A 12,131-nucleotide genomic window follows, 5' to 3' on the forward strand; every position below is an offset into this window, starting at 1 on the left:
CAAGTAGATTATCAGCCACTTCATGACTGGGGTCATTGTTCATAATTTTTTATAAACTTCACTATACCAAGCATAATGCCTTACATTCAGAAGACATCCAAGAAATCCTTGTTCCTTCATTATTAATTATGAACTCTAGGCATTTTCAATCTTTCTCTCCTTGTGTTACAGATGTGAAAGCAGTTCTCAGAACTGAACAAACTTACTAAACTAGTGAAAGGAAATCATCCCTCAGACTTTAGATAGGGGTGGTGAAGATAAACTTCCTGGCAAACATCACTGGAAGAAGTTGTGATTCCCACACGTCTCTCAGGATTACTCTTCAGTCTTCCTGGAACACTCCATTCGGCTCCATTTGTACATGTAGAAATGTGCTTTTTTTCACCCATTTAAATATTAGTCTAAAGCTGTATCTACAAAATCCCAATAATTCTAATGGAACTGCAGTTTTCCATTGATTCTCCAGGTTTTGTCAGGCTGAATTTCATTAATATCCATTACTGTATTTACTGGTAAAGATCTAAGCAGCAGACTCTTCAGAAATGTCTTGAATTGATTTTTCTGCCTGGGATGTAAGATCTAAGGGGTAATGATTCTCTGTGTTCACCACCCTTGTACAGTGCCAAAACACGATTTTGACTATTATGATGTCACAATACCCTCTACCTAATTATTACACATTTATGTTAAAATTTTACTTCCTTTAACTCTGCGTGATTCTTATCATTGTCAATTCTATGCTCTCCTTATGATCTCTTATTTTAAATTATAAGAATCAGAAAACATTCCTCAAAAGGGAAGTCTTGCTTCACTTTCATAGTCGGTAAACCACAGTACACAGAGTAAACTTTTTAGTGAGGACTTTTCTGGTCTTCTAAAATATATATTAGTGCTTATCTTTTGTAGCCCATTAGAAAAATTGCCATAATTAAGAATAGACTAGAATGTGAAAGTAAATAGAATACTTCCCCATGAAATAGCAGCCTTCAGTGTTCCTTATCAATTGTTTGCTTACCCACTAATTTGCAAAATTTCAGTAATTCACAGTGAATCTCCTTATTGGTGCTGGGAATTCACAAAGTTCTACTGAACCCACTAATTTCTCTTTCCCTTGACTACCATTTATCATTGGATTGTGTAACTGCATTATTGATATTAACTGCTCTGGGAGAATATTCCATCATAATACTGCTTAAGAAAAAAAGAGTCATAAAATTTTACACCTATAATTTTTCTTATAGCAGTGGTGTAGATATAAGTTTTTAAAAATAATAATTGGTCCCCAGTGAAAATAATGCCAATTAACTGCATGCTGTCTCTTGACGAAGTGCATTCTTACTTTCTTTTTGCTTCTTTAATAAGCTGCATTTTGGCCAGGCACGGTGGCTCAAGCCTGTAATCCCAGCACTTTGGGAGGCTGAGGCAGGTGGATCACGAGGTCAAGAGATCGAGACCATCCCAGTCAACATGGTGAAACCCCGTCTCTACTAAAAAGGCAAAAAATTAGCTGGGCATGGTGGCGCCTGCCTGTAATCCCAGCTACTGAGGAGGCTGAGGCAGGAGAATTGCCTGAACCCAGGAGGCGGAGGTTGCGGTGAGCTGAGATCGTGCCATTGCACTCCAGCCTGGGTAACAAGAGTGAAACCCCGTCTCAAAATAATAATAATAATAAGCTGCATTTTTTTTCCTTTTAGTTAACATTTGGTTAACCTTGAAATGGAAAAATATCAGTCGACTTCAAATAGCATGAAAGAAGAATGTATGACTATTTAAAGCAGGAATATAAACTTCGCTTCGAAGTAAAGCATTTCTCTATGGTCCACAAAAGTCTGAATGCTCAATGAGGGCACTAAGGCTGGCTAGCAGCAGATGCTAATAAATACGCATTAACTGCATGCCTGATATATGGATTTAAGGTAGAGACTACTTGGACAGGTTACCACTAGATTAACAAGTTCCATCAACAAACTATTCTTCTAACAAAAGCTACACTCATTTTATATAATTGATGCTATCTTACAATTCATGTCACTTTTAAAGTCACACAATATATTCAAACACATTAACTCATTTATCCCATTACTCTCTGTGGAAGATAATCTCCCCCACTCCTTAATTTACAGATGAGTACACAGCTTCTGGAACATTCAAATCTCTCCCTTGGCTTCAGAGCTCTCCTTTTATTTTACCTGGAGATAGTCTGAGAGCTAGATTTCTACAGCTAAAATGACTCCCCAAATGCAAATGGAAATATTGATAGAGGAGATGATATGATATCTTGGATTTACTTTGAAATAATCTGGGGAAGGCAGGAAGTAGGTGGGAATAGAGATGATACAGGAGTAGCCCCGAACAGCTAACTGTTGAAGCTGGGATGGGTACAGGAAGAAATGTTTGCTTTTACAAATGTTTGAAATTTTCCATAATAAAGAATTTTTTAAGCTGAGAAGTATAAATAGATAAGTAATGGTCCTTCTCAAGGTGTTTTGCTAAAGATAACAGAATTTCTGCTGTTAGATTGCCAACTAATACCACTTAGCCCCACATCAGCCACATGAATCTAATATGAAATGATGCTTTCATATACTAGTGGAAATTAGCTAAGTGGCTTTGCAGTGCAGAACTTGATAATAGAAGACCCCAAATACCTAAGATATATAGAAATAGCTAAATCTCATGCATTTTAGTCTACTAGGAACACTCTATTGAGAATGCAACATGACACACATAGAATGAGGTGTTTCTCACTGTTGTCTAATGATTATGAAGTCAGGTAGTGAAATAACAAGCAAAGTGAGCTCTAACTCCCTGTCTGTGAGATTTAACTGTGTTCGGCGAGGGCTATAACTTCAAGTTGTCTGTTCCTTTACATAAACATATAACTTAAATAATCATCATGGAATGTTCTGCAAAATTACAGCTGGGCTCAACATTTAAGGCAATGAAGATGAAAGACTTTCTTTCCCAAATTAAAACTTAAGGTACTCCTGGATTCCAAGTACCTTAAGACAAACCCACCAAACAGTAGTACTTCCCTTATTTTCAGAAAGGAGCTCACTGGAAACACTGTTACTCAAGAAATCAGAACGGCCTCTTTGAGACCAACTTCTTACATAACTTTCACAGCTGAGTTGGAGCAGTTTCTTAGGATCCTGAAACCTCAGAAGGAGTTTAATGACCAGGTACCCTAAGAAAGAGCTTTATGATCCTATTGCCTTGGGCCCATCCCCAGGACAGGAAAAAAATGAGCATTTACTGGGATGAAAGGCTTTTTACCAGATTGTCACTGGGTAGAGGCCCAGAATATGAGCAAACAACAGATCACGATTGCAACAAAGACGCAGAAGAAAGAAAATAAGAGACAGCAACAAGAGCATCACCGGCACCATCACTTGCACGTGTGGACATTTGTAGCTTTGCCATCGCTTTTCCAAGCAATGTTCAGAAATATACTTAAATACTTAAAAAAATCTAAATATTCTTGGCAAGAAAAATAAGAATACATATTCTGATTTGAAGCATGGCAACATTATTAATACCACAAATGGCAATGAAAGCAATTGCAAAGACCAATATGAAAAATTTTAAAGACAAATGTTATCTCCTTATCTAAATGAACTCACATTTTCATCCATATTCCCAAAAGTTGCAGTCAGATTGCTGAAAACCTTTAACATAAGCATTCTCTGCTAATTTTACAAGACTATAACTTAAGCTTTGCTAAGAGGTGATACCTCTGATTTTTTTCAATATACAATAAATTATGGATTCATTCTTACAAAGGTCAGTTATATTGAATTATCTAATTTATAAGATACAAAAATGGAAATAAATATGTAACTATATAATACTGACATATTGTATGTAACTATTTTTCTCACTCTCGATGACTGTTCCTTAAAACAAGCATGAACAACTTCAGACAGCCCATTAAGATGTATCATGAACTCTAACTGAAATATTTACACTTACATGAGATAGCAGAGCCAGCTCATGGTGACATGTGACGGCATTCCGGTTGGCTTCCATAAAATACCTTTGTGTACGTCTTCGTTCCCGTTCCAGCTTCTTCTCCAAAGACAACTGAGATGTAGATAAGTTGTCTAAATACTTCATCATGACATCTGATATCATCGAACTGACTTCTACAATATCTGGACGAGCTTCTGCATCAGGAGTGAGGCACCTAAGAGAAGATAAGCTAATTATAACACTCTGGTCAATATGAGAGTAGGCCACAGAGCGTGGAGGGTCGAGGTTAAACTCCACTGTGTCCATTATGGTATTTTCACCTACGATAACCTGAGATAAGACAGATATCAAGCACAACTTTGAGTCCAAGACTTCTCAAAAAGCATTTGGAAAGCTAAGGAAAGAAAGGGGAGGCAGCATTGTCCTCTTTGCACGTAGGCTGGAAGGTAAGGGTTTCAGGCTCAGCATGAAGAGGCATATGGGATGATCTTCTCCCGCATTGGTTGGCTGCTTTCTGAAATCACTGGCAACTAACTGGCAGGTGAAAAAAAAGGCCAGTATCAAGCCTTTCATTAGTGAGGATATTCTAAATTCTTAGACTGCAGATGTTTAAGCTGCTTCAAGTTAATATTAGCGGCTGAATTATCAGCTGAGCTTTTTAAAAAATAATAATAACAGAAACATAAGCTAGTTTTACAATTTATATAGTTAACATATGGTGGTGCATGGGAACGGAAATGACCTCCGTTCTCCTGGCATATAGTCATCTCCTTGCCCGAGGCTACTCCTGATCCTGTATTTGCCATCACTAGAAAAGTGAGAACACACGATGAGAACATAACAGAGAGAACACAAGATGCAGCTTAGCATCATCATTCAGCATTTGGATCTGGATCATTTTGCTGGGGTTTAAAACCTCGTTCACCGTTTATTCGGTCAGATCTTGGGCAAGTTACATAGCTTCTAAGTCTCAGATAGCCTACCAGTCAAATGGGATAATTAGAGTATCTACTTCCTTAGACTGGTATGGTGTTTGAATGAGGGAATCTCTGGGAAGTTCACACACATTGTAAAATTTCAATAAATCAAAAAGAAAATCCACACTTTTGTGTATCCTCCATCCCTTCCTACATCTAACAAACACCAAGCCCTTGACTTCTACCCTCTAAATATGTCTTGAATCTACGTCCTTCCCCCGTAGTCCCACAGCTACTCGGCTATTACAACATGGCTTGCTTGAATTACTGAGTCTCCTAAAGAACACACTCATTTCTTGTCTACCTCTGGTCTGTCCTGTAAACTGCTAACCAGAATAATATTCCTACATCTGACTACATTACTTCTCTACTCAAAATTCTTCAATAGTTCTCATGGCCCAGTGGGAGAAAATTTAAATTCCGAGAACCTATACAAGGTCTCCCTTGAACTGGTCTTTTCCTTCCTCCACTGTTTCCCCTCCTCCAGAAACACATTCGATGCTGCGACCTGCACTTCCCCAAATGGTACCTGTCTCTTCTATGCCCCCATTTCTTTGCTTATTTTATTCCGTCTGCTTGATTTGGTTTTTTTTTGTTTGTTTGTTTCTTTTGTTTATTTTTTTGCTAGTGTTAGCTTGTCTTTCCCAGACATCATCTCTTATATTCTTGCCAAAATCCCACTCTGTTTCCAGGCTCCATTAAGAAGACTTTTGGACTGCCCTCAGATGGATATCCTGAGCCCCATTTGTACATTCTCTTTGCACCATTTGCAGTTACGTACTTAAAACTTTTGTAATTATTTTATTATAATGGTCTGTTTTACCACTAGACTGGAAACTTATTGAGAAGAGGGACAGGTGTCCTTTTCACTACGATCTCCCCAGCATGTACAATGGAATCTGAGTCCTGATTGGTATTCGGCAGATGAATAAATGAATCAACGAATAAATCCACAAACAAACTCAGTCTAATATCTAAAAAGTTTGTCCAGCCATAACCCAAAATATGTGGCCAAAGACTTTCGGATTCCCAGGAACATTTCCCACCAGAAGTTCCAGGATAGCCCCATTGCACTGAAATGACTCCCTGCTTAGGTATTGCAGAGAAATTCTCTTATATGTATGTATGTATATATATTTTTTATTGTACTTTAGGTTCTGGGGTACATGTGCATTCTGAACAGCAACTGAATCAGAGTAATAGTACATGCTAAAGATTGTCTACCAATGGTTCTATAAACACATAAGCATAAAATCTGGTCCTAGAAAATAGTGGGGATGTTCTTCTCACCTCATCTACTTTGTCCCCACTCCACTCTGAGAGGCCAGATGGAAAGAATTAGAAGCATACCTTGTTCAATTACATTCATGTCATGTTTGAAGAAACAAAGAATGAAAGGGGTGAAAAATATAAAGATTCATTTGTCCTTGGAGCGAGCTGAAAGTATTAACGTTGTTAGTCCTTAGGACTGCTTCTGAAGCAAAGCGCCAGGCAGCTTACACAACCAGGCACAGAGAGAGAAAAATAATGCAATTATTTTACTAGAATATTTTGTGCATAAACGGAAATGTTCTTCCTTTTTAAAAAGTAAATAGACAATATTCTGTTAATAGTATACTGGTAAGTAAAAATAGTAATGATGATACTGAGCAGAACAACAAAAAAATATTTATTTTCCACCCCAAACTCCTCAGTGTTGCTAAGTTATTCTCCCAATTTGAAGGCCTGCTAGGAAAGACAAGTTTCAATGTCAAATGTGCTTGTATACCACATGAGCAAACAGGAAAAAGGAAAAACGCTGCACATTACAAATGCAAACTGTGTGAGCTCTACTTCACAAGGATGTGAAAAATTAAAATGAGAAGATATTAGAGGAAAAAAGATATATATGATTGGAAATAATATATAGTTTAAGAATGATTATAATAAACGTTTCTGTTAAGAGCTGTCTTCTATTTCAAAGGCTCTATCAAATTACTAAAGATTGGCTCTGAGCCTGATATTTTGCTGAGTCATAAAAGATCATTAAGAACACTTTGCCTTGATGTGTCCCTTGCATCACTGCTTTAAGAAAATAGGAGACTAAGAAAATAGAAAATTTGAGTTTGTTCCCTAATTCTTTCAGAACTTAATTTTATAATGCTAAAAATTCAAAGCAAATTAAATACACAATTGCATATAATTCATGATTGATTTCAGTTTTACGTCAAATTTTCTAAAGATAAAACTTTATTTGGAATGTAAACCCAGACAATGAGGAGTCTTAAACAACTTTAAATGAAAATGAATTTGTTACAGAATGCACCCTATAATCTTAATTTATTGTCAGATATAAAATTGAATTGTCAGCTCTAACTTATTATGTCATCTTAGTATTTTGAATTAAAAGCAGCCTCAAATTAAGAAGCTCTTTCCATCAGCAAAGCCTTCACAGACACTGGTCTCTGAAATGCGTTATCCATTTTGCTTACTATTTGAGAGTTAGTGATTGTTCAGGTCTCAGATTACATGTCCTTTCTTCAGAGAAACTTTTCCCAAATTCCCAGAGTAAGGTAGGTCCTTCTGTCATCTCTCATTGCCCCCTTTACCACTTTTCATCACATTTATCACAATTTGCTTTATATACTTCATTCTGTAAATAATATATTATTATTAATAATAATACATAATTTTATTGAGTGCTTACCACTTGCTGGGTACTGTAAGTGTGTCAGAAGCATTATCTTATTAAGCTTTAAAACAAGCCCATGAAGTAATTACTGTTGCTACCCACACATCACAGATGAGAAAATTGGGCCTCAGGAAAGTTAAATTGAATGGAAGAGGGGGAATTAGAATCCAGTTGACTCCAGAACCTGGTAATGGTCTAAACCTTTACACTCTAATGTTTTTATCTGACTCCCCTACTAGCATGTTAACCCCAAGAGGCCCAGGAAGCCATAGCCAGTGTCTATTAGTCTCAGAAGAGATTTACAGTCCTGTTTGCCCAGATTCACAAAATCAGAGCAATGTCTCTGTACTTTGTTCTTTGTGCTACCCCTCCCTCACCCTTTGTGGCACTCAAAAAACTATTAAAAGGAGAAATTAAATGAGCAAATATGGTACTTTTGTCTTGACACCTCTGAAGACTCTGTTAATTTTTAAGGTAGTTTCCCAAAAACAACAGAGAACAGGAACAAATCATAGAGGTGAGCAGTTTAAATATATTTGTGTGGATTCATTAGCAACAAGGCATGATCCAGTATTTGTGGAAGTCAAATGATTTAAAGACAGGTCCGTCTCATCTCCCATAATATTAGCAATGGTGATTGCCAAAACTGCTCAGGTGTCAACCTCTCACCAAACCCTTTGCTGAGTGATTTGCATGTTACTTTGTGTAATCATCACATCCGCCTAATGAGACGGTACTATTATGATTCTCACTCTACTAGATCAGAAAACAGGGATGCAGAAATAATCGTCAAATCACTCTTTGTTTTTGTAACTTTTATTTCTTTTTTTGGTGGGGGGGCAATTTTTCTTTTTTTTCTTTTTCTTTCTTTTTTGATGAAGTTTTGCTCTTGTTGTCCAGGCTGGAGTGCATTGGCATGATCTCGGCTCACCACAACCTCTGCCTACCGGTTGAAGCAATTCTCCTGCCACAGCCTCCCAAGTAGCTCTGATTACAGGCATGCACCACCACAACTGGCTACTTTTTTGTCTTTTGTATTTTTTAGTAGAGACAGGGTTTCTCCATGTTGGTCAGGCTGGTCTCAAACTTCTGACCTCAGGTGATCCACCAGCCTTAGCCTCCCAAAGTGCTGGGATTACAGGTGTGAGCCACAGCACCTGGTCTTTATTTTTTTTTTTTCAATTTTTTAAATTAATTTATTCATTTATTTATTGCAATGGAGTTTCGTTCTTGTCACCAGGCTGGAGTGCAATGGCTCAATCTTGGCTCACTGCAACCTCCACCTTCCAGATTCAGGTGATTCTCCTGCCTCAGCTACTCCTCCTCCCAAGTAGCTGAGCTTACAGGCGCATGCCACCATATCTGGCTAATTTTTGTAGTTCTAGTAGAGATGGGATTTCACCATGTTGGCCAGGCTAGTCTCAAACTTCTGACCTCAGGTGATCCACCTGCCTTGGCCTCCCAAAGTGCTGGGATTACAAGTGTGAGCCACCATGCCTGGCCTCAAATCGCTTTTTACAGTCTGCAGTTTACATGACTTAGCCCCAGGTAGGCCTGTTTTCAGAGCCTGAGGCCCTTAAGACTGTAGGTCTCGGCTTCACTGTTGTTGTATAGAAATGCTAGTGATGTTTGCACATTGATTTTGTATCCTGCAACTTTCCTGAAGTTGTTTATCAACTTAAGGAGCTTCTGAGCCAAGACTATGGGGTTTTCTAGATAGAGGATCATGTCATCTGCAAACAGCGTTAGTTTGACTTCCTTTCTTCCTATTTGGATGCCCTTTCTTTCCCTTGCCTGACTGCTTTGACCAGTACTTTCAAAACTATGTTGAAGTATTATTAATCTCGGGCTGATGTTCAAGGAAATGCTTCCAGCTCTTGCCCATTCAGTATGTCGGCTGTGGGTCAAGCCGAGAACCAAATCAGGAATGCAATCCCATTCACAATTGCCACAAAAAGAATAAAATACCTAGGAATACAGCTAACAAGGGAAGTAAAGAGCTTTACAAAGAGAACTGCTCAAAGAAATCAGAGATGATGCAAATAAATGGAAAAATATCCCATGTTCACAGACAGGAAGAATCAGTATCATTAAAATGACAATACTGTCCAAAGCAATATTTAATAGGTTCATTGCTTTTCTTGTCAAACTACCAATGACATTCTTCACAGAATTTAAAAAAAATTAATTTACATGGAACCAAAGAAGAGCCTGAATAGCCAAAGCAATCCTAAGCAAAAAGAATAAAGCTGGAGTCATCACGCTACCTGACTTCAGACTATACTACAGGGCTACAGTAACCAAAAGAGCATGGTATTGATACAAAAACAGACACATAAACCAATGGAACAGAATAGAGAACCCAGAAATAAGCCTACCTTCAACAAAAATGACAAAACAAGCAATGGGGAAAGGATTCCCTATGTTATAAATGGTGCTGGGATAACTGACTAGCCATATGCAGAAAACTGAAACTGAACCCTTTATAAAAATCTGAACTGAACCCCATATACAAAACCCAAGACAGATTAAGACCTAAATGTGAAATCCAAAACTATAAAAACCCTAGAAGACAACCTAGGCAATACCATTCAGAAATAGACACAGGCAAAAATTTCATGACAAAGACACCAAAAGCAAAAATTGACAAGTGAGATTTAATTAAACTAAAGAGTTTCTGCACACCAAAGGATACTATCAACAGAGTAAACAGACAACCTACAGAACAGAAGAACATTTTTGCAAACCATGCACCTGACAAAGGTCTCATAGCCAGCATCTATAAGGAACTTAAGAAAATTTACAAGAGAAAACAACCCCACTAAAAAGTGAACAAAGAACTTGAACAGACACTTTACAAAAGAAGACAGATAGGCAGCCAACAAACATGAAGTAAAGCTCAACACTGATCATTAGAGAAATGCAAATCAAAACCACAGTGAGATACCATCATATACCAGTCAGAACGGCTATTGTTAAAAAGTCAAAAAATAGCAGATGCTGAAGAGGTTGCAGTGAAAAAGGAACACATATGCACTGTTGGTGGGAGTGCAAATTAGTTCTACCATTGTGGAAAACAATGTGCAGAATTCCCCAAAGACATAAAAACAGAACTACCATTCAACCCAGCAATCCCATTACTGGGTATATAACTAAAGGAATATAAATCGTTCTATCATAAAAACACACGCACACATATGTTCACTGCAGCACTATTCACAATAGCAAATAGCCAAGACATGGAATCAACCTAAATGCCCATCAGTTCTAGACTAGATAAAGAAAATATGGCATATATGCACCATGGAATAGTATGCAGCCATAAAAAGGAACAATATCATGCCTTTGGTAGGAACATGGCTGGAGCTGGAGCCTATTATCCTTAGCAAACTAATACAGGAACAGAAAACCAAATATTGCATGTTTTCACTTATAAGTAGGAGCTAAATGATGAGAACACCTGGACCCATAAAGGGGGACAACAGACAGTGGGATTTATTGGAGGGTGGAGAATGGGAGGAAGGAGAGCATTCGGAAAAACAACTAATGGGTACTAGGCTTAATACCTGTGTGATGAAACATTCTACTCTACAAACCCCCACAACACAAGTTTACCTATATAACAAACCTGCACGTGTACCTCTGAACTTAAAAGTTAAAAAAAAATCAATTAAAAAAAGACTGTAGATCAGTATTGTGCCAGAGAAAGAAAGGCTTAGATATCATCCTATAAAACAGGTGAGGAGTAATATTAGCACAAACAATGGGCTAGAAGGAGAAACCAAAGGGAAAGGGGTATCGCCCCAATAAAACATCTATTATATTTCATCAGAGATGGAGCTAAGTTCTGGCATGGATACCAACCCAAGTTTTAAAAGACTCAGGAAGGCGGATGACAAAAGATTCTATCTGGGGTGACTCCAGGATTTCTACAATCCAAACTACTGAAGATTTGGCTCAGTGTGGTGGGATGGAGAAATAATCCTGGGCCAACTTAAGTACCCAAGATGGTCCAGAAACAGCCATCAGCCAGATAAACGAGTCATTTACTCATACAAGCATAGTTATTAAGGGTCTACTCTCTGCCAGCCACTGCTTTGGACAATAAAGGCTGCAAGCTAAACTAAGTCCCTGCTCTGGAGTTTGCATTTTGATGAGGAAGAGACAGACAACAAAAAGTACGTATGCAGATGTATAATGTGTCAGGGATGATGGGTGCTGTGAGCTTTATAAAGCAGGCAAGGAGGCTACAGCATACTGTGGGGTGGTGGGGCCATTAGGGTGGGGAACATTTTAGCAGAGTCCCAGAGGAAGTGGGGGCCGGTGTCACACATGTATCTGAGGAAAGAGAGTTCCGGGAAACCATGAAAGCAAGGGCAAAGGTCTAGAAGGAGGGTACAGGCCAGGACCAATGAGAAGCACCATGTGGCTAGAGAAGAGAAAACAGGAGAAGTGGGAGGGGGCATGGGTGACAGGCCAGCAGGGATTGGCCAGAACTCTGGAAGTGCATC

The 12,131-nt window shown here is 38.3% G+C and overlaps 1 protein-coding gene across 20 annotated transcripts in view; it reads right to left on the minus strand.

Moving 5' to 3' along the window:
- Nucleotides 1-12,131, minus strand: part of NEK10 (NIMA related kinase 10) — a 260,598-nt gene that overhangs the window by 88,899 nt on the left and 159,568 nt on the right. For all 20 annotated transcript variants that reach the window (XM_078354426.1, XM_078354423.1, XM_054247045.2 and 17 more), the window contains one exon: nucleotides 3,973-4,186. In XM_078354426.1, coding sequence (XP_078210552.1) covers nucleotides 3,973-4,186 — 214 coding nt within the window. The remainder of the gene's footprint in view (nucleotides 1-3,972; nucleotides 4,187-12,131) is intronic.

The sequence above is a fragment of the Callithrix jacchus genome, chromosome 17 (assembly GCF_049354715.1).
Source record: "Callithrix jacchus isolate 240 chromosome 17, calJac240_pri, whole genome shotgun sequence".
In the NCBI taxonomy this organism is placed as follows: domain Eukaryota; kingdom Metazoa; phylum Chordata; class Mammalia; order Primates; family Cebidae; genus Callithrix; species Callithrix jacchus.